Consider the following 22,844-nt stretch of genomic DNA (forward strand, 5'->3'; position numbering starts at 1 on the left):
ATTATTGCCAATACAGTGTTTCAAGGACAGGACATGAATATCGAGTAACACTTGCGGTTACTGTCCCTACCGGTTCCTCTATTTCCCTCCTCTTGTGTCTCTCACAAACTGTGCAGTTTCGCTTCTCTCCTCCCAATCTGTGATATTAGCGCCATCTGCTGTCTATAGGAGCTATCAACAGGCTAATCTCCAATTGTTCGGTTCATCGTCTTTACCTCATTTTCCATGAGGCTCATCCGTTGACTCTGTGATCCACTCCTGTCCTGAATGGCTACTGAATAGTGATGGAGTAGTGATGTAACAGACATGATCTCTTAAATAAACGCTCCTCTGTCTCAACAGGGTTCAGTTTCTCTCAGGCTCAGCCCTCTCAGGCTCCGGGAAAGACCTGCGATTGGAACCAGACGCCCTTCATGTCGTTTATTAGAGGTTTACATTCTGTTTATACTCTGGAAGCTATGATGAAAACAGAAGTCTCTCGTGGCTTTCCATCTGAGACTCAATGAACTCCAGCGACAGAGGGTTTTATTTGGGGCAGACGTGTGTCAGGCCTGTGCACTTGTTCAATGGCCTGACTGAAGACAGGTGTCTCCAAGCACTTTCAACAGGAGGGTAACACAGGGGTTCTGTGTTGCGGATTCATGGCCATATCCATTCACAACAGAGGGACTGGGTGGGTGTTGCCCCCTTAGGAGACAGCAAACTCTATGAGAGATAGGCTATACAGTGGGGCAAAAAAGTATTTAGTCAGTCACCAATTGTGCAAGTTCTCCCACTTAAAAAGATGAGAGAGGCCTGTAATTTTCATCATAGGTACACTTCAACTATGACAGACAAAATGAGAAAAAAAATCCAGAAAATCACATTGTAGGATTTTTAATGAATTTATTTGCAAATTATGGTGGAAAATAAGTATTTGGTCAATAACAAAAGTTTATCTCAATACTTACAATATACCCTTTGTTGGCAATGACAGAGGTCAAACGTTTTCTGTAAGTCTTCACAAGGTTTTCACACACTGTTGCTGGTATTTTGGCTCATTCCTACATGCAGATCTCCTCTAGAGCAGTGATGTTTTGGGGCTGTTGCTGGGCAACATGGACTTTCAACTCCATCCAAAGATTTTCTATGGGGTTGAGATCTGGAGACTGGCTAGGCCACTCCAGGACCTTGAAATGCTTCTTACGAAGCCACTTCGTTGTCCGGGCGGTGTGTTTGGGATCATTGTCATGCTGAAAGACCCAGCCACGTTTCATCTTCAATGCCCTTGCTGATGGAAGGAGGTTTTCACTCAAAATCTCACGATACATGGCCCCATTCATTCTTTCCTTTACACGGATCAGTCGTCCTGGTCCCTTTGCAGAAAAAACGCCCCAAAGCATGATGTTTCCACCCCCATGCTTCACAGTAGGTATGGTGTTCTTTGGATGCAACTCAGCATTCTTTGTCCCCCAAACACGACGAGTTGAGTTTTTACCAAAAAGTTATATTTTGGTTTCATCTGACCATATGACATTCTCCCAATCTTCTTCTGGCTCATCCAAATGCTCTCTAGCAAACTTCAGACGGGCCTGGACATGTACTGGCTTAAGCAGGGGGGACACGTCTGGCACTGCAGGATTTGAGTCCCTGGCGGCGTAGTGTGTTACTGATGGTAGGCTTTGTTACTTTGGTCCCAGCTCTCTGCAGGTCATTCACTAGATCCCCCCTTGTGGTTCTGTGATTTTTGCTCACCGTTCTTGTGATCATTTTGACCACACGGGGTGAGATCTTGCGTGGAGCCCCAGATCGAGGGAGATTATCAGTGGTCTTGTATGTCTTCCATTTCCTAATAATTGCTCCCACAGTTGATTTCTTCAAACCAAGCTGCTTACCTATTGCAGATTCAGTCTTCCCAGTCTGGTGCAGGTCTACAATTTAGTTTCTGGTGTCCTTTGACAGCTCTTTGGTCATGGCCATAGTGGAGTTTGGAGTGTGACTGTTTGAGGTTGTGGACAGGTGTCTTTTATACTGATAACAAGTTCAAACAGGTGCCATTAATACAGGTAACGAGTGGAGGGCAGAGGAGCCTCTTAAAGAAGAAGTTACAGGTCTGTGAGAGCCAGAAATCTTGCTTGTTTGTAGGTGACCAAATACTTATTTTCCACCATAATTTGCAAAAAAATTCATAAAAAATCCTACAATGTGATTTTCTGGAGAAAATAAATGCTTATTTTGTCTGTCATAGTTGAAGTGTACCTATGATGAAAATTACAGGCCTCTCTCATCTTTTTACGTGGGAGAACTTGCACAATTGGTGGCTGACTAAATACTTTTTTGCCCCACTGTATAGGCAGTCGTTATGCTGAGTAACCATTTGGTATGCTACAATTTATAATCAGACATGAGTTTCTCTGATGTGTATGCCAGGCCATGTACCCTCCTGGTGCATGCACACATACAGAGCCATCATCATACCTAGGCAAAGGGACAGAATTCTGGAACCGTTCATTTTGTGGATGGAGCCAGTTCAGTACTCATTCTATTTTCATTCCTTCTTTCACTTCTTTCCTCCCTCTTTGCACACAAAGAGGACATCATCCCTCTCATGTGGTCGTGATCCTTTCACAAGCCAAACGCTAACCATTTATTTATGTCTGTTAGCACTGTTTCTCCAACTCCCCCAATTACGACACTTAAACATTTTCAGAGACCTCACGTGCAAAACCAAAAACATAGCAACCATGGATGCAATTATCTTTCTCAGCAGTGTTCCAGAAGAGCGAGAGACAGAGAGACAGGCAGAGCGAGAGAGAGCTGTGATCATTCACTCACTGGCTCAGAGAAAGAGAAGGATTACTAGAACTGGAGCCTGAGGAGGGGATGTCAGATGGGGGCGGGGCTCTTTAGGAGCTGTCAGTGACACAGGGCGCTCAGATGGAGAAGCTCCCATGACAGGCACAAGCAGGGGAAAGGTAATGGGGAATGATTTGAGCTTCAACTTAATTCCACATGAAAGCCTTTTTAACCACAAGACAGACTCGATTCTCTTTTCAGATGTATTCTCTTTTTTACATCCATCCACAGCAGCTTCCATAAATAGCCTTTCAAAGCACAGCTCAACAGTTGCGCAAGCGTTTTCTGTCAGGGGACAATATTCAGATCATCAATTCAGCTTTTATGGAAGGTTCTCAAGCATCTCTCAGGGCCCAGATGTGTTAGTAATGCCAGTTTGAAATTAACAGTCTCTTACTGCTCCTCCTTAATCAAATGACAGTACATTTTACCCTCAATATCAGGGGTGTAGTTAGTTTTATCCATAAATAATGAGTTTTGGTCAATAAGGGGAGCAGATCTCACACAGACTCGCATATCTCTGGCCATCCATCTTAAAGATTAGACAGTAAGAAGATCTGCGCCAAACCAGACTACATTGAAGAATAACAAACACATAAATTAACAGAAGACAGGAGAGACATACAGCTGTTCCAAACCCCAACGATGAGGAAGAGACAACAGCTGCTTGTGTGTGGCGGCACGGTGTGTCTTCAGGACTATTTTACATTTGGGTATGTTATTGCTCACTGTTCTTGTGTTGTCCAAGGCATAGATCGCTGTATCCCACCGACCTGGACAGACAGACGTCTCAGCAGCATTGCTGTGTATCAAACCATGATCCAGGATACAAAGAGGGAGATAGAAAGAGACTGAAGGGAGAGATACTGAATGTCATCACAAACCACCCACTATTTCTGGCATAGGCACATCAAGAGCTGTTTAACAACATGTGGGCTGCATTATTTGATCAGAAAAATATATAAAACTAGTTGAATAAGTGTTTAATAACATGCAAAGAAAATCAAAACGATCTATGAAAATGTGGCTAAGCATTTGTTACTCTTTATTGGAAATCAAGGGCCATCAATTTACAGTACTGTAAATCACCTCAATGTCTTTATAGCCAGAGTGGGAAAACTCATGGAATTTAATTGAAATGGGTAAATCTAGAATTAGATCACAGTCCCAGGGTTCAATGACCAAGTAGCCTGCCTGCTGTTTCTGACCTGAGCAGTAGTACATCATTGTCTCACCCTGCTGTCATAATCGCTATGGTGCCAGAGCAGCCATCGGAGGGTAGGCTACAGTGTGGCTGACCCATGAGGTAGGCAGATGTGGCTTCTGGGGTGGCAGAAACAATAACGCCAAGGGAAAGAACCCATGGGAGTGACAGTTATAGGGAAGGTAATCAGGAAGGTGATGGAGTCCAGGTGAGTCTGATGAGGTGCTGGTGAGCGTAACGATGATGACAGGTGTGCGTAAAAATAAGGAGACTGGTGACCTCGACCACCGGAGAGGGAGTTTACGTGACAGTACCCCCTCCCTGACGCACGGCTCCAGCCACAGGACGCTGACTAGAGGGATGGTCCCGGGGACCAGGACTGGGCCAATTGCTTCTGCTGAGGCGCGGGAATCTGTCGAGCCGGTTGAGGCATGGGAGCCTGCCAAACCATCCGAGTCTTGTGAACCTGTCGAGCTAGCTGAGGCATGGGAGCCTGTCGAGCTAGCTGAGGCATGGGAGCCTGACAAGCTAGCTGAGGCATCCTTGGTAGCGTCGGACACAGACACTTGACGGGCCAACTGAATCTTGTAAACCTGACGAGCCAGCTGAGGCATCCTCGGTTGCTCCAGTAGCGGCACCCGGCGCGACATCACCTACAAAAACAAAACACTCCCTAATGCTCCCCTTTGGTGAGGCGTTATTCTGTAACGTGTACGCTAAGAATCGAGAAAAAAGTACAGGGAGTGTATTTAATAAATAAACAAAATTGAACAAAACAAGAGTAGCGTACAGACATTAAACACAGGAACAGAAAAAATAATGCCTAGGGAAAGAACCAAAGTGAGTGACCGGTATAGGGAAGGTAATCAGGAAGGTGATGGAGTCCAGATGAGTCTGATGTGGTGCTGGTGCGCGTAATGATGGTGACAGGTGTGCGTAATAATAAGCAGAATGGCGAACTCGAACACCAGAGAGGGTGTATACGTGACACCTCTCATATGGGTGAAGTGTGTATGGGAATGAGTGTATCTAGGAACATCTGTGTGCCTGTATATTTGTATGTGTGTGGTGGATTAGGTGCATGAGTGTGTATCACCATTGATGCTGTACCAGAAAGTTCTTTGGTCATAAACATCACACTGCTTCTGACTGCAGGCACTGCTATTGTGCCACCTTTGACATTTAAAGAGTAATGCGGAATCATTTTCAGACAGCAGAGAACTTCCTAATGGCCTTGGGGCCCAAGCTCCCAGCCATCCAGGACGTCTATATCAGGCAGTGTCAGAAGTTGGCCCGAAAAATTGCCAAAGACTCAAGCCACCCAAGCAATACTGTTCACTCTGCTACCATCCCGTAAACAGGACCAGAGCAACGGCTTGCAGATCAACAGACTCCAAGACAGCTTCTACCTCCAAGCCATAAGGACTGCTAAATAGTTAATTAATAGTTAACCGGACTATCTGCACTAACCCTATGCACACCCACAAGACTATTTGCTCTCAGAACAGCCTCAATTTGTTGGGGCATGGACTCTACAAGGTGTCGAAAGCATTCCACAGAGATGCTGGCTCATATTGACACCAATGCTTCCCACAGTTGTGTTAAGTTGGCTGGATGTCCTTTGGGTGGTGGACCATTTTGTAGCATTAGTCTTATTCTAAAATGGATTAAATTTTTCAATATACACACAAAATACCCTACACACAATACCCCATAATGACAAAGCGAAAACAGGTTATTAGAAATGTTTAGAAAAATAAAAACAGAAATACCTTATTTGCATAAGTATTCAGAACCTCAAAATTGAGCTCAGGTGCATCCTGTTTCCATTGATCATCCTTGAGATGTTTCTCCAACTTGATTGGAGTCCACCTGAGGTAAATTAAATTGATTGGACATGATTTGGAAAGGCACACCCCTGTCTATTTAAGATCCCATAGTTGACAGTGCATGTCAGAGCAAAAACCAAGCCACGAGGTTGAAGGAATTGTCCGTAGAGCTCCGAGACAAGATTGTGTGGAGGCTCAGATCTGGGAAGGGCACCAAAACCCGTTTGCAGCATTGAAGGTCCCCAAGAACAAAGTGGCCTCCAATATTCTGTATACTTCTGGCCCTTCTTTGGACACTGTGTTAACAACCCTCCAGGCAAGCTTCAATGCCATACAACTCTCCTTCCGTGTCCTCCAATTGCTCTTAAATACAAGTAAAACTAAATGCATGCTCTTCAACCGATCGCTGCTTGCACCTGTCCAACAGCACTACTCTGGACGGCTCTGACTTAGAATACGTGGACAACTACAAATACCTAGGTGTCTGATTAGACTGTAAACTCTCCTTCCAGACCCACATCAAACATCTCCAATCCAAAGTTAAATCTAGAATTGGCTTCCTATTCCGCAACAAAGCATCCTTCACTCATGCTGCCAAACACACCCTTGTAAAACTGACCATTCCACCAATCCTCGACTTCTGCGATGTCATTTACAAAATAGCCTCCAATACCCTACTCAACAAATTGGATGCAGTCTATCACAGTGCAATCCGTTTTGTCCCCAAAGCCCCATATACTACCCACCATTGCGACCTGTACGCTCTCGTTGGCTGGCCCTCGCTTCATACTCGTCACCAAACCCACTGGCTCCATGTCATCTACAAGACCCTGCTAGGTAAAGTCCCCCCTTATCTCAGCTCGCTGGTCACCATAGCATCACCCACCTGTAGCACACGCTCCAGCAGGTATATCTCTCTGGTCACCCCCAAAACCAATTATTTATTTGGCCGCCTCTCCTTCCAGTTCTCTGCTGCCAATGACTGGAACGAACTACAAAAATCTCTGAAACTGGAAACACTTATCTCTCACTAGCTTTAAGCACCAACTGTCAGAGCAGCTCACAGATTACTGCACCTGTACATAGCCCACCTATAATTTAGCCCAAACAACTACCTCTTTCCCTACTGTATTTATTTTGCTCCTTTGCACCCCACTATTTTTATTTCTACTTTGCGCATTCTTCCACTGCAAATCTACCATTCCAGTGTTTTACTTGCTATATTGTATTTACTTTGCCACCATGGCCTTTTTTTGCCTTTACCTCCCTTATCTCACCTCATTTGCTCACATCGTATATAGACTTGTTTATACTGTATTATTGACTGTATGTTTGTTTTACTCCATGTGTAACTCTGCGTCGTTGTATGTGTCGAACTGCTTTGCTTTATCTTGGCCAGGTCGCAATTGTAAATGAGAACTTGTTCTCAACTTGCCTACCTAGTTAAATAAAGGTGAAATAAATAAATAAATTCTTAAATGGAAGAAGTTTGGAACCACCAAGACTCTTCCTAGAGCTGGCTGTCCGGACAAACTGAGCAATGGGGAGAAGGACCTTGGTCAGGGAGGTGACCAAGAATCCAATGTTCACCCTGTCAGAGCTCCAGAGTTCCTCTGTGGAGCTGGGAAAACCTGAGCTGAGAAGGACAACCATGTCTGTAGCACTCCACCAATCAGGTCTAACGGAAGCCGCTCCTCAGTAAAAGGCACATGACAGCCTGCTTGGAATTGACCAAAACCAATATTCAACACTTTGGCATGAATGCCAGGAGTCATGTCTGGAGGAAACCTGGCACCATCCCTGCGATGAAGCATGGTGGTGGCAGCATCATGCTGTGGGGATGTTTCTCAGCGGCAGGGACTGGGAGACTAGTCAGGATCGAGGGAAAGATTAACGGAGCAAAGACCAGAGATATCTTTGATGAAAACCTACTCCAGAGCACAGAGGATCCCCTTCTAACAGTACAACGACCATAAGCACACAGCCAAGCTTTTGCATGAGTGGCTTTGGGAAAAGTCTCTGAATGTTCTTGAGTGGCCCAGCTAGAGCCTGGACTTGAACCTGATCAAACATGTCTGGAGAGACCTGAACATAGCTGTGCAGTGACACTCGCCATCCAACCAGAATAAGTTTGAGAGGATCTGCAGAGAATGGGGAAAAACTCCCGAAATACAGGTGTGCCAAGCTTAGTCACACCTAAGAAGACTGAGGCTGTAATCACTGCCAAAGGTGCTTCAACAAAGTACAGAGTAAAGCGTCTGAATGCTTATGTAAATGTAATATTTACGGTTATTTTTTTTAAAGAAATGTGCAAAAATTTATACAAACCTGTTTTTGTTCTGTCATTATCGAAATATTGATGAGGGAAAGGGGGGAAAACAATAGAATCAATTTTAGAATAAGGCTGTCGTTGAAAAAGTCAAGGTTTCTGAATACTTTCCGAATGCACTCTAGCTCCATTCTTGTGTAGAATGGTGTAGAATGGCTTAAGTCATTCCTCTTGTGTCACCATTTTTCTTTGTTTTGTTATTTTTAACTGCATCATTGGGAAGGACTCATAAGCAAGCACTTCACGGTTAAGTTTACCTGTTGTATTTGGAGCATGTGACAAATACAATTTGATTTAGGCCTACTACACATGATCACTTAATGATTATCAGGCACCTGTTAATAAAACATTTGTCGACTATTAGCGAACAATATTATCAAACACAGTACAGTTTGAAGATAGGCTAACACTCCTTCTCCAATAGAAATCCCCGATCACATTAGTAGGCGATGTCATGGCGACGTTGTTTAGCTAAACTGATGCATAGAAACACGTCATCCGTGTACATGCCCTCAAATGCACTTCTTCGATGTATAGTTGTTTTTGACACAAATTAAAACGTGTAAGTTTGTCACTTTCACGGGGTTGGAGTAATAACACGTTCAACTACTAACGACATTGGCTCGAATCAAGGTTGTGCCTTTAAATTTCGAGAAACTTAACTAAGGAATATTTTTTCACTTCTCAAATCCTGGTCTGGTCTGTTTGGCAACTGTTCCCGGGAGTCTCGCGGTTTTGCGCCTTTGGGTTTAGAAACTGTGATATTATTTAGACGTAATCATTCGATAGATCTGCAAAGGATAATCTATTGTCCTTTTCAAAGCAGAGAAGAATGGCTTAAATAAATTTGGGATTCAGTAAATGGCTTGCAATACATTTGGGATTCAATACAAATTGACTTGCATAAAAATGCTTACCTAAATCTGTCAAATACAGCTTCCATAATAATTAGTCTGCAATTAAATAGGCAATGTTGTTGAGGACTGATTCTAGTTAAATCTGTCAATCTACCAAGATGAACTCAGGCAATTCTAGGACTACCAACGGGGCCTTGCAGCCATCCGACCATGTTCTCGTGTCTCGTTAGCATCTGTAGCCTGCCAGCAGTATAGTGTATAGTTCTCGGTGAGGCCGGGGAGGCAGAACACCATTGTCGATACAAAATAACATACAAGTTACACGAAATATATAGAGCTAAAACTACAACGTCAGACGACGAACAAAGACAGATAGCCTTAAGGTAAGTGGATGTTGTCAGCGTCAAATTCAGAAATAATTTTGCTAGCTAAGTTAGCGAGCTAGGCTAGCCTCTGACTAAAGTCGTCTCTATCTAGCATTGTCCTGTCATCCAATCGATTTAACGGAATCCAAGTTCAGTGACCACATTAGCAAGGTACATTTCAACAAACTAGTGTGATGGCTGTTGTTCATATAAATGTAGTTCATCTTTTTTTTCTCGAATCTCGTTCGCTAACTAATTAGCTAGTCAGCTATCGATTTCTATCTCGCATCTAAGTGATTCGCGTTGCCAGCTAGCTAACGCCGGTCTCGGTAACAATGCGAGGAGAAAATGAAACTAGCGAACGTTAGCTAGCTAAATGTAGCTCAGCTAGCCTTGTAGCTGGGTGGGGGTTGTAGTGGGATGGGATTCAAGTTTAAGCCTCATTTATGACCATCTGTTTTCAAATGGCATACACGTTATACTTGTGACGACATGTAGGTAGCTATATCAAGTGTTTTCTCGGAATAGTTGTTTATTTGATGTTGATGGAAGATGAGTAGTGTAGCTAGCTAACGTTAGTTTGGCAGGTAACGTTTATGCGGTTCAATGGACAATGCTCGGCTGACAGTCCCTCGGCTCACAAAGGACTTGCAATTTATCCACTTTTTCCTGTGCCTTCTCCGGCTTCAGCTTCTTAGTTGGCTTATGGCAGAACAATCTGGGAATACTAACGTCGTTAGTTATCTAGGTACTAGTTATTGAATTATAACTAACGTTTATTGTCTTGAGTTAGCGAACGTTATCGGTTGACATATCACCCTGCAAACCGACATATTATCCAAAGTGATTCATAGGTCTTAGTTTTTCGCCAATGAACATTAATGGGTAGTACCCCATGTTGATTTAAAACATTTTTTTAATATAAAATGTCTCTGACCACTTGTGTGGTCAACAATGTAACGTCATTGTTCCGGCCTTTGTTGTTTACAGCACCATGCATTGGCAAACTGTTTTAATCAACATATTTTAATCTTTATTGTATTCAATTACAGCCTCAGTGTTGTGTAGCCTTCACTAATAATGACTGCTACACATAATTTTCTGTCTGTCTCATCAGATGCCTTCAGCAACAGTTGGCCACAATGCTGTTCAGTCCTCCAGCCCAGAGTTGGGTTCTGGGACCCAGTCTGAGGCCATGAAGCAGGTCCTGCAGGTGATAGACAAGAAAGTCCGCAACATGGAAAAGAAAAAGGTAACAATGTTTCCTTTTTTTAATCTAAGCATGCTTTCAGATACCTCCCAAAAATAATAGGTTGTTTCATGCTTAGTTGTTGCTTGAGACCCAACTGAAGAGCAATTCTGGATGTCTCTCTTGTCTGGGAAAATTGTCTGCTTCATGACCATGCATTGACTTTGTCTCAAAGTTGGTAACTAAGATTAAGGCTAAGATTACGGCTACAGACAAATTTAGTTGGTGTAATCAATCATTAACCTGTGACTTTTATTTGGCTTTAGAATCACAGCACTTAATAGATGGTATATTTCTGCAGAAAGAATCTCAGCAGACCGTCTCGTAACCCTTATTAAATGTGCCATATTTCTATAGGGCAAGCTGGATGACTACCAGGCCAAGAAAAATAAAGGAGAACGGTTGAACCAGGATCAGCTGGTATGTACCAGACACGGGTCTGGGTTGATGTTATCTCAGGGAACTTCAATTGTGAACTTGATTGTTTAACCTGTTGCATATGTACTATAATCTTTCATTCTTCAGCTTTCCATTGATTTTATACTGTGGTGTTTGTCGTTTTGATCTGTGACACAGCTAACAAAACATATTTAATGTTCATTCCCTCTCTTGTCTCATCTGTAGGATGCCTTGACTAAGTTCCAGGAAGTGACCAACAACTTGGATTTTGCAAGGGAGTTGCAGAAGAGCTTCCTGTCTTTGGGGCAGGAGGTGAGTTCTGTCTCAAGGTTTCATTCTGGTCACTATGACCACACTCACGGCAGGGTAGCCTAGTGGTTAGAGCGTTGGACTAGTAACCGGAAGGTTGCGAGTTCAAACCCCCGAGCTGACAAGGTACAAATCTGTCGTTCTGCCCCTGAACAGGCAGTTAACCCACTGTTCCCAGGCCGTCATTGAAAATAAGAATTTGTTCTTAACTGACTTGCCTGGTTAAATAAAGGTAAAATAAATTTTAAAAAAAATTTATTAGGTGCTGTTTCTCAGTCACTGTGGCCATAGTGCAGTGACAACTCCTTCCCCATTTCCTTGCAGATTCAGAAAGCAGTGAAGAAGTCTGCCCGGAGGGAGCAGCTGCAGCGAGAGGAGACAGAGCAGAGGCGGCTGAAGGCTGTGCTGGAGCTGCAGTTCCTGCTTGACCGACTGGGGGATGAGCAGACGAGGCAGGACCTGAAACAGCCCGCTGCAGGTTCCCCCCTGCTCACCGACTCTAACCTCACCGCACTGGACAGTTTCTACAAGCTCGTGGGCCCGGAACGGGACCATGACGTCAGGTACAAACCTTTTTGCTTCTCTTTTTTTTGATGGAGTGACGTAATATGATTGTATGCATGTTGTAAATGTCCTACCCTGTTCTCCAGGTTGACTGACCAGTATGAGGAGGCCTCCCTACACCTATGGGAACTGCTAGAGGGCAGAGACCAGGCTGTGGCAGGAACCACATGTATGTTTCTAACACTTCTGAAGTAGCTCTCAATGTATTTACTCTGTACATGTAGGCTTTGGCTTGTTTAATTAGTTACCCACACCCCCATCTGTATACTGAGTATCTTGGGGCTTATCTTTAGATTTTGGGGAAAAAAGGAGCTTGGAAGGAAATTTCTGAGCTGGCTCAACTGGGAGCAGTGTTATGACTAAAGCCCTTCCAGCCCCTTGAAGCACAAATGGCTTGCTGGACATACAGTCCATGTTAGCAGAACATGTATAAGGGGAAGTGCTTTTCTGGGTGGTTGGGGTGAACTGGGGTTAGGCCAGTGGGCTTTGAGGGGTAGTGCCAGCCCAGACACAGGACACCTGTCATTCCACAAATGCTGAGCATCCACCCCACATGTTCCAGCGACAACTTTGTGGTGGATCATATGGCATTGTGGATTATAAATACTTGTAGGTTATTAAAGTGATTCGAGCTGTGGATCTTGGCCAGGCCTGGCATGGTGCTGTGGAATGGGTCACAGCTATGATTATACCAAGCATAGACCCGGCCTATTGACTGAGTTTGTTGCACAACACAAACGTTTCATTTCTAATGCGTTCTGAATATGATCTGCCCCTTTCCTATAGACAAGGCACTGAAGGAGACCCTGGACAAGGTGCTGCTGAGTGGCTATTTTGATAGCGCACAAACGCATCAGAACGGAGTGTGTGAAAAGGAGGAGGAGGAGGAGGAGGAGGAAGAAGAGGAGGAGGAGGAGCAGCAGCAGGAGCAGTCTGTGGCGCATGAGTTGTCTGGTGGCGGGGAGCAGCCTGCAGCACCAGGTAACCAGGATCTCTGTGTAGACTGAGAGAATCTGCCAGGACTAAATGAGCACCATTAGTTAATTTATTTATTTTTTGTTGGTTTTTGGCACTGGCTATTTGGATGTATCAGGATTGGGCGAAGGCAGTGCTTAAACTGCTTCGCTTTGGCTGAATGTTTCCTATTGCGAGGTTGGAGACTTTTGTCGCAGTATCTCTCAATTACTAATACGTTTTAAGACAGATGTTAATCACGCAGCTGACAATTCTGTGAGATTTTACTTCTGGGTTAGATTATCATCACCTGAGGGGAACTCATGTTACAATTGGTCTAACATTGGTCTGAGTGTGTGGACCTGGATGAGTGGATATTAATCAGAGCGTATTCCTTTTAGAGGGAACAGTTACTGAAGAATACACAGAGGCCATTGAAGTAGAAGCCACAGAGGTGAGTTCAATCTCTACCCTGACTCTTAACTGCTGTAAAGTTCGGAATTCTCTGGTTTACCTTACCTATTGGAATCTAATCAAGTGATCTTATGTTTATTTGTGTAGTTTGTAAACAGACAGTTCATTCCAGAAACCACATACAGCAGCACTGGCAACGACCAAGTAGAGGAGTGGACAGCAGAGGTCCAGGTATGCTGCATGTCTACACCTCTCATATCATTTGTCATATCACACAGTCACAAACAGAATCTTTTAGGGTTCAACAAGTAACGCCATGGCCCAATGGTGTCATCAGCTGGGTTTAAATCTGTCCCTGTGTCTTTAGGTGGTCAACGTCCTCCAGCACCAGCCTCCTCCCCAGATGACCCCTGAGCCCCACACTGTGAACCCAGTCTCCCACACGCCTGACCCCGTGGTCCGGAAGCAGGTCGTACAGGACCTCATGGCCCAGATGCAGGGGACATATAACTTCATGCAGGTGATGGTCCTTCCAACTGCCCCCTATGGTCCTGCGCTGGGTGCCTTATCGGATCCTGTTTGGTCTCTTGTTCATGCTGACCCATGTGCTTCCTTCCACAGGACTCCATGTTGGAGTTTGATGGCCATGCCCTGGACCCAGCCATCGTGTTGGCCCAGCCCATGAAGCCTGCACAGAGCGTGGACCTGCAGCAGATGGGTAAGTGTTAGTACATCACATTCTGTTTTAACTCTCCTCTGACCAACACCACCACTCAGAGGCTGTAATCCTCACATGTTCGCTTCTACACTCACTGACAGTTTATTAGGTGCACCCATCTAGTACTGGATCAGCTCCCCCCTTTTTTTCTAGAACAGCCTGAATTCTTTGGGGAGTGGATTCTACAAGGTGTAGGAAATGTTTGTTGCTCCATTGGTATCAAGGGACCTAACGTGTGCCAGAAAAACAGTCCCCACACCAGGCTGGATGGGTCCATGGACTCATGCTACGTACGCCAAATCCTGATGATGCCAATTAGTATGTTGCAACAAGAACCAGTATTCGTCAGACCAGGCAATGTATTTCCACTCCTTAATGGTGATTGCATGCCCACTGGACACGCTTCTTGTTTTTAGCTGATAGGAGTGGTCATCTGCTGCACTAGCCCATCTGTGACAAGGACTGCCGAGTTCATTCCGAGATGCCGTTCTGCACACCACTGTTATACTGTAACGTTATTTGTCTCTGTGGCCCGCCTGTTAGCTTGCACGATTCTTGCCATCCTCCTTTGACCTCTCATCAATGAGCTGTTTTTGCCCACAGGACTGCTGCTGACTGGATGTTTTTTGTTTGTCGCACCATTCTTGGTAACCCCTAGACACCGTCGTGCATGAAAAGACCAGGAGGCCGGCCATTTCTGAGATACTGCATCCGGCGAGCCTGGCATCGACAATCATGCCATGCTCAGTCTCTTAGGTCACTTATTTTGCCCATTCTAAAGGATAATCGAATAGTATCTGGATGCTTGTCTGCCTGCTTTATATAGCAGGCCATGTGACTCATTGTCTGTAGGAGAGATTCATTTTCGTGAGCGGGGTGGTGTACCTAATAAACTGTCCAGTTAGTGTGGTACTGCTTATATACTCTTGAGTTTTGTCTTTATTTTGTTGTTGCTCTTAGCTGTTTTACCAACAAACCATGTTATATTTATCTTGTGTACAGTTCATTCAGAATCCAGACTTGCTCAACCAATCTCAGTTCCTGAATCTACACAAGTAAGTAGCAATAATGATACTTGAACAGAATTCTGATAGGAGTGATCCCCAAGACTTGATACCGGAGCAGACTTATTTAAAGGGCAAGGGTACTATGTGAACCTTCCCTTATTCTCCCCCTTCCCTCCCCAGGTCCTCATGGTCTCCCCCACACCGGATGCCTACTCCTCCACAGCGCCTCTCTACCAGCCCTCCCACACAGCAGAGCCCCGGCCACAGACAGACGGCATCGACCACATCCAGGTAAACCCTCCCTCCCCAAGGTGCCCTCTGCTCCACCCTCCTCTACCCCCCTGGCTGTGTGTGTGGTTGGGTGGTGGAGCTTCTCTATGCTTGGTTGTTATTGGGTAGTGTGAGAGATGGTTAACACTCATCCTACCTGCCTGTCCTGAAGTGTCTGTGAAAACCATTGAAGTATGTGACGTCTCTGTCTCCCAACCACGCCCCGCCCCCTCCCTAAACCAGGCCTCGATGTCCCTGTCGTCTGAGCAGTCCCCCGCCCCGTCCTCCTTGCCCTCTGCCTTCCCGCCCGTCTCCACCCCCCACAGCGGCGGCATCAATGTCAACGCAGCACCATTCCAGTCCATGCAAGCGGTAGGCTTTGTTAATGGAGGACATAACTGACATCGCTTCATTTGAACAAAACCGTCATATAACCCACTTAACTCTAATCACTTGCCACACATTCATAATGTGTCTTACGACAGGAAGAATAGAAGTAGTACACACTGTCACACAACAGTAATACCAGATTTACTTTGCAAGGATAATGAAAAAACTGATTGGGACATCAACTGAATTAATAAGTATAATTCCAGTGTTGGCCTACATTTCTCAAAACTAAGCTTCACCCCATACCCCCCCCCCCCCCCCCCCTTTCTGTCAGAGCAGAACAGAATGCTCTTCTTGTCTGCCCCCATGTCTACATAAAGCTTTATAATCAACTCTAAGCTGATTAACTTTATTTTGGCAAACCTTGAACAGTATGTACGGTATGCTCAATAATCAGACTACAATCTGTTAGTGGTGATTTGCTGTTGTCCTGCATGGGTATCTGACATCTCTAAATGAAAGCTTTCCTCTGGTTGTATTGTGTCCCTAAGGTGTTCAACCTGAATGCCCCCGTGCCCCCCACTAACGAAGCAGACGGTCTGAAGCAGTTCCCCAGTGGCTACGGCCAGGGCTTCAGTAGCCAGGCGGAGCACTCCGTGGAGGAGCCTGACATCCAGCAGGACACTCTACAGTCCGGTGAGAGAGGGACTGGGGTGTCTGTTGAGGATGTGATTTAGACAAGCGGAATCAGGAGCAGTAGACCTTGGGTCTAAGGGCATGATCAGAAAGGTCAAATGTTAATGACCCTTATAATGTTGTTCTCAGCTGTAGGAGGCTTCCACACCCAAGACCAAGTGATGTCGTCGGCAGCGGGCCACCAGGTGCAGGGGCCAGGCTTTGGGCGGCAAGGCCAGTCCTTCTATAACAGCAGGGGGGCCGTGTCTCGCGGAGGCCCCAGGAACCCACGGGGCATGATCAATGGATACCGAGGATCCTCTAACGGTTTCAGAGGTATGAGCTCAAGCTGATTTACTGTAAGGGACATACTTTCATACAGGAGTGATTTATTATGGTGTTAACAGCATAAATGGTTGTCTTCCTCAGGAGGATATGATGGCTATCGCCCTCCCTTCTCGAACGCTCCAAACAATGGTTATGGGCAACAGGCCCAGTTCAGCACTGCACCCCGGGACTACTCCAACAGCACCTACCAACGGGTAAGGAAGGGCACAGCCAACCATTTAGGTCCTAGTGACTAGAAGACACTTGACCCTTGCATTAGGAATGCGTGAGTTGTTGTCCCAGATGCTGTCATGAAGGTGCTGTATAAGTCTTTCTGAATGACCTGTTGTTTCTACAGGAGGGATATCAGCCAGGCTACAAGCGGGGAGCAGCCCAGGGACCTCGGGGTTGCTCTCGAGGTAATGCTCAAGCGATGCGATCCTAAAGCGCTTAAAGGATTGTCAACTTCCGCCACATTGAACATTCAGATATTATGAATGTTTGCCCCAGCTCACTTTTATAAAAAAAAAAAAAGTTTTTTTTTTCTTTTCTCATCTATCTTCTCATTTCTCCAAGCCTATTTATCAGAGTAAGCCTGCTTTGGTATGTCTAAGATACTTTTGTTTTAACACATAAAGCTGAAATCCACAGCATTTAGATTTATCAGCAAGTCTGTGTTTGAAACAACAAATAGATATTCCTGTAAACTTGAAAGATTTCATTAATTTATTTTTTGTACAAAATAAATGCAAAAAACCCCTGCAACTGTCGGTCCAATCCATGAGAATCTTTTATATTTTCTGTCACTGCCCAGCCCTGTCAACCACTTTTCCCTGGTGCTTTTGGTTCTCATTGCATTACATGTTTTGTTTTTTTCCATCCTCTTTGTAAGCTGATGTTACTCCTTGGGAGACTGTTTCAATAAAGATGTGTTGTATAACCTGCTGTCTGCTGCTAATTTATTTTCGTTGATCCCTGCTGCTCTGTGGTGCCACCACAGCCTAATCTGCCTCTGCTGACATCTTGGGGTTAAGAGTGGGTTGGAGGATTTTGGTTATGCTTTGCTGAAAGACCTTCACTCTGCTTCCGTCTCCCTCACTTGCTGTGCCCTGCCTTCTGTATTTTGTCATGGGAGCATACATGTATTGTTGGCCATTAACATTCATGAAACTGAGTTTCAAAGTAAACCTGTGGAGTTATTTGTAAATCCTAGGGCAACAGATGTACCCCGCCCCTTTTGGTTCCATCTGGCAAAATACATTCTGTAGACCTGGATAAAAGCTTCCGAAGCTCTTAGTCACAGTGAATAATGCCACTGTGTATATAACTGAATTGACATGATTACATTTTGTGATGGGTGTATTACCTTGCTCATAACAATGTCTACTTTGTCTCCATATTAGAGTTGATCCCTTCCCTGGCAGGTGCACACTAGCAATTTAATAGAATGTGGATGTTTGTTTGTACTCCATTCCCAGACTTAACCCAGAATAAGGGTGACAGGTTGGCCTCAGCTGACTTATTTTCTGTCTGCTTGGCGGTTGCAGGCCGGGGGGGACTGTTCAAGCCCAGCCGAGGGATGGTGACCCAACTGTCTGGACATCAAGCCAATTAGTCTTGGATACCAACAACTCTTCCACATCACCTCTACCCTCCTGGACCATCCTTCCCCTGATCTGACTGTTCCTCTCCATATGAAGCCTGGGTCTGAAGCCATACATACCACCTGTAGCTCTGTCAGATCTTTAGCTTTCTCACAATCATGCTATTGCATAGCCTTAAACTGATCAAGCTGGAACATGTGTGCCTTTGCTGTTGGACTGTTTATTTGGGTATTTGCTTGATAGGCAATCATTTACAAAACTGTCTGGGGCTAGTGACAGGCTTTGGAAGCATGACACGAAAGACCAAACAATATATTGACTGCAGTCATACCATGCAAGGACATTGTCTCAATGTGAAGATTGTTTATACTGTACATTGTATTGCTATGGCATGTTGGGGAGTAAAGTCGGTACAAATGGTGTGTAGTCTAAGCAGGTTATAGGTTTGACTGATTTACCCAAAATGAAGAGTTCCTGTGTGTACATTTTGCTCTGGCCAGATGGTAGCTGTTATGTTCTGTAAATTTGCATTTGTCACTTCATATCTGCTCTGTTCAAAAACATACCTTGGAACTGATGTCTACACTGTAAGGATTCTGTCAACTTTGTTAGTTTCACTCTGAGTCTTGAACTCTAGCTGTAAAGAATATCACTTTACAGATGTTTTCCTGTGCAATTGGTCATCTGAAAATTAAACTAATCTTTTATACAGAGATAAATTAGGCACACCTCTATGGTGCAAGATAAAAGACCATTTGCCCTAGCCAGCAGAAATTGGTGAAAGTAAAACAAAAAGGCCCATTAAAAGAGACTCTAGGGGTGATGTGCTGAGTACAAAAGGTAGACATTGCCTGGTAACGGGGCTGTTCAGTATCAATACATGTACTGGCCTTGACCAAGACACACTTGCAGGTCATTAGGAACAGTAGGCTCACTCAAACACAAATGTGAAAACAAGACGTGGTTACCTATAATCTCTACAGAAATAACCAGATCATCAACTGACTCTTGCATTTGCACATCAATAAGGTAATCCAAAAGGGCTGGCTATAGTATAAGTACCACAAAATAAGACTGCAATGCACTCAGGTTTCCCATGACTAGTGCCCATAATAGCCAACATTAGCATACATTGCTGTTATCAGACTTGAGAATATGAAGTAATACACAGGAATGAACCCATACAAAAAATAAAGTATATTTATATTCTATTCTGTTGCATGAGACCGTTGTCTTTACTGTTCATAATGCTCCCAATGCCATTTTCAGTGCCTTTTGAAATGTCACCTTTTCAGGAATCCATACATTTCACAACATTTTCATTATTCAGGTGAAGTGACCAGACAATTATTAGGCCTAATTGTCATGATTTCACACAGCACTAATTAAAAATGATGTTCCAAAATACATTGACACTACCAAAACAATTCTACCAAAGCTCGGCATTTTAAATAATGATCACCAATGACCAATCCATACATCACATACCATAAATGCACTCTATAACACAAATTCCCTGACTGCAAACGTATAAAACCTTTCTAGGCCTTGGAGGCTCAAATTGATATCCACAAGTGGGCAGAGATACTGTAAACGCCTCCTGTGTTCTCCAGCTGGTTTTCAGGATAACGGGCCACACATGGCCATATGGAGGGACCTCCACAGTACTTATATACCTCCAGTCCAGTGTGCAAAGGTCTGTGGGTGGGGGGCCATGGAGCCAGAGGTGTTTATAGTTTCATCTGACAGCTGGGGTTGAGTGAGCTGGTTCTGATGGGGGCCTATGGCTACATGACATGGTAAGTCATGTTGTCCCTATGGCACTGCCTGATGGCCTGGGGGCAGATCCTGGAGTCGTGGTTGGGACAAATCCTGGGTGTTGTGGGGTATTTGGTTCTGGAAGTGGTTGTCTTGCTTCATACCCGGGTGGTTATGGGACATATCTTGGTGGCCCGGGGGCAAAGGATGGTACTCTCCTCGTGGCTCTGGGATAGCATTCCCTTCTACTGAAAAAGGGAGTAGTTTTGAATACAGTTCATTTTTTACATATTTTTAGAATTTTGTTTATTTTCTCCCCAATAGAATTGTTCTCATCTTAAGATCCATTTTCCATAGTCACCTCTACATTCTGAAAAATACACGACACACCAGTAAAGAGAAAATGGAATTGGGGTAAACTATCACTCACCATGAACCTCTGGAGGGGGCTCAACTTTCTGGGTTTTCAACCGTTCCATGTGCTCTACTGCCTGAAACACCACAGACAAACAGAGATAAGCAGATGAATGGTTGTAGGTAAGCATGTCAGCTCATGTCAAAAATAACAATACCACACAAAAGAAGTGCATTACAGTAATAAAGAACATATTGGTTGTGTCTGTTCTACCACTGCCCATTATGTACCTGCTGAAGCTCTACTTTCTGTGAGTTGAGCTGTTCCTGTTGCCTCTCCAACTCATCCCTCTGTTTCTGGAGGTCTGCTGCTTTTTGGTTGAGGTCCTCTTCCTGCTGGGTGAGGTGCTCCTCAAACTTCCTCATCTCCTCGTCTGTGTAGACCTGGTTCTGCTCTAACGTCTAACAAAGGAGGTTCATTCTACCTCTCCTTATTGATATGAAAAGCAACAATTACAGTGTGGTTGAATGTAGGAGTGTTTATAGATATGGTATGGTTTTTGTTACTCTTGCCATTTCATAATAATGAGTTATAATGTTGAAATATTAAAAGTAGGCCCGTATGAATGACAGTTAAATAGATATGGCTACCACACCTCCCAACCATCTGGTTCCAGGAATTCCTTTTTCTTTGTGGCAATCAGGAACTCTTCTAAGGAGACCAGTCGGTCTTTGTTGGTGTCCACCTGTAAACAGTGAGATCAGTCACCATGTGAACTATTTATTTCATTAAATCAACAAAACCAATCTCTAACTTTCAGTGCCAGCAATCCATGGGAATAGACATTGCTCCAAAAAATAAAGGGAACACTAAAATAACACATCCTAGATCTGAATGAATGAAATATTCTTATTAAATACTTTTTTCTTTACATAGTTGAATGTGCTGACAACAGAATCACACAAAAATTATCAATGGAAATCAAATTTATCAACCCATGGAGGTCTGGATTTGGAGTCACACTCAAAATGAAAGTGGAAAACCATACTACAGGCTGATCTAACTTTGATGTAATGTCCTTAAAACAAGTCAAAATGAGGCTCAGTAGTGTGTGTGGCCTCCACGTGCCTGTATGACCTCCCTACAATGCCTGGGCATGCTCCTGATGAGGTGGCGGATGGTCTCCTGAGGGATCTCCTCCCAGACCTGGACTAAAGCATCCGCCAACTCCTGGACAGTCTGTGGTGCAACGTGGCGTTGGTGAATGGAGTGAGACATGATGTCCCAGATGTGCTCAATTGGATTCAGGTCTGGGGAACGGGCGGGCCAGTCCATAGCATCAATGCCTTCCTCTTGCAGGAACTGCTGACACACTCCAGCCACATGAGGTCTAGCATTGTCGTGCATTAGGAGGAACCCAGGGCCAACCGCACCAGCATATGGTCTCACAAGGGGTCTGAGGATCTCATCTCGGTACCTAATGGCAGTCAGGCTGTGCGGCCCCCCAAAGAAATGCCACCCCACACCATGACTGACCCACCGCCAAACCAGGCTGTAAGCACAACCCCCACCTGTGGACACCTGTGGATCATAGACTGACCGGGTGAAAGCTATGTCATGGAAAGAGCAGGTGTCATTAATGTTTTCTACAGTCAGTGTAAATTGTTTAGGAACTCATTTGGGGTCTCAACTTACTGCTGGGAGTTAGAATAGTAGAAAACACAAGATCCCATTTTGAAATGTGGTTGTGCATCAGCAGTTTCTCGTTATGTCAGTCACTCAATTAAACCATGTCAGCTAAACATGTTTTAGATACAGACCCTCGAGCCACTCATGATGAGTTCAGATTTATTGTGGCCCCCCACCACCCGCCCCCACATCAAACTTGCCCTTCCATGGTCTAGAGACTGGCTAGACCATATGTGTGCAACATATCATCCAAGTGCAGTTGGACTTACTGGATGGTTGACTTTGGGATGGTCTGCATGTTTCTTCTTCATCTCCTCGTAATGTTCTTCCTCCTTCTTCTTCCCTCCATCGTCTAGAGTCTTGAAGTGTTCCCTTCGCTCATGGTCTTTTGTCATCTCGTACTTCTTGAACTCCTCATGGCGCTCCTTGTCATAGTTCTCCAGATCGTTTGTGGCCTTGTGGTCAAATGAAGGATGAGAGTTAAAATGTCTTGAAGAGAAAAGGACTACAGGTACTTTAGTAAGCTACTGTATGTACGTACCATGCATTCTACATTATACTTACTGATTTGATGAACATTTCAAACAATCCCCTGGGTTTGTAACGTTGCACAGCTAATAGCTAACGTTAACCAAAGCAAGCTAACTAGCTACTGATAGTGCAACCCTAAGAAACAGTACAGATGAAGATGAAAAATTCAAGCCTACTGTACATTTTACTGGACAGACTACTTACTGATTTGACAGCAAGATGCTTTTTGAGGCAAACGCACACAGTTCTGGGTTGCTCATCTGCAGTAGGAA

At 44.5% G+C, this 22,844-nt stretch overlaps 2 protein-coding genes across 4 annotated transcripts; one reads left to right on the forward strand and one right to left on the reverse strand.

Moving 5' to 3' along the window:
* Nucleotides 1-9,272: 9,272 nt before the first annotated feature.
* LOC139411560 (caprin-1-like) lies at nucleotides 9,273-19,448 on the forward strand. 3 transcript variants are annotated; one of them, XM_071158051.1, is made up of 19 exons: nucleotides 9,275-9,437; nucleotides 10,537-10,671; nucleotides 11,026-11,088; nucleotides 11,293-11,379; nucleotides 11,701-11,939; nucleotides 12,027-12,109; nucleotides 12,727-12,921; nucleotides 13,296-13,348; nucleotides 13,456-13,539; nucleotides 13,676-13,828; nucleotides 13,930-14,026; nucleotides 15,029-15,081; nucleotides 15,214-15,324; nucleotides 15,547-15,675; nucleotides 16,185-16,329; nucleotides 16,459-16,644; nucleotides 16,738-16,850; nucleotides 16,994-17,054; nucleotides 18,183-19,448. In XM_071158051.1, exons 2-19 carry the CDS (start codon nucleotides 10,537-10,539, stop codon nucleotides 18,248-18,250), a joined length of 2,055 nt encoding a protein of 684 aa, XP_071014152.1. In that variant the 5' UTR covers nucleotides 9,275-9,437; the 3' UTR covers nucleotides 18,251-19,448. The 3 variants fall into 3 exon arrangements, with proteins under 3 accessions (XP_071014154.1, XP_071014152.1, XP_071014153.1); XM_071158052.1 differs by lacking the exon at nucleotides 15,547-15,675 and having other exon boundaries at nucleotides 18,183-18,462; XM_071158053.1 differs by lacking the exons at nucleotides 15,547-15,675; nucleotides 18,183-19,448 and having other exon boundaries at nucleotides 9,273-9,437; nucleotides 16,994-17,575.
* Nucleotides 19,426-22,496, reverse strand: LOC139411562 (nucleobindin-1-like). Its single transcript, XM_071158054.1, has 5 exons — nucleotides 22,261-22,496; nucleotides 21,008-21,221; nucleotides 20,643-20,813; nucleotides 20,428-20,488; nucleotides 19,426-20,245 (listed from the first exon to the last, which is right to left on the reverse strand). Exons 3-5 carry the CDS (start codon nucleotides 20,775-20,777, stop codon nucleotides 20,055-20,057), a joined length of 387 nt encoding a protein of 128 aa, XP_071014155.1. The 5' UTR covers nucleotides 20,778-20,813; nucleotides 21,008-21,221; nucleotides 22,261-22,496; the 3' UTR covers nucleotides 19,426-20,054.
* Between the last annotated feature and the right edge of the window lie 348 nt (nucleotides 22,497-22,844).

The sequence above is a fragment of the Oncorhynchus clarkii genome, chromosome 6 (genome assembly GCF_045791955.1).
Source record: "Oncorhynchus clarkii lewisi isolate Uvic-CL-2024 chromosome 6, UVic_Ocla_1.0, whole genome shotgun sequence".
NCBI lineage: Eukaryota > Metazoa > Chordata > Actinopteri > Salmoniformes > Salmonidae > Oncorhynchus > Oncorhynchus clarkii.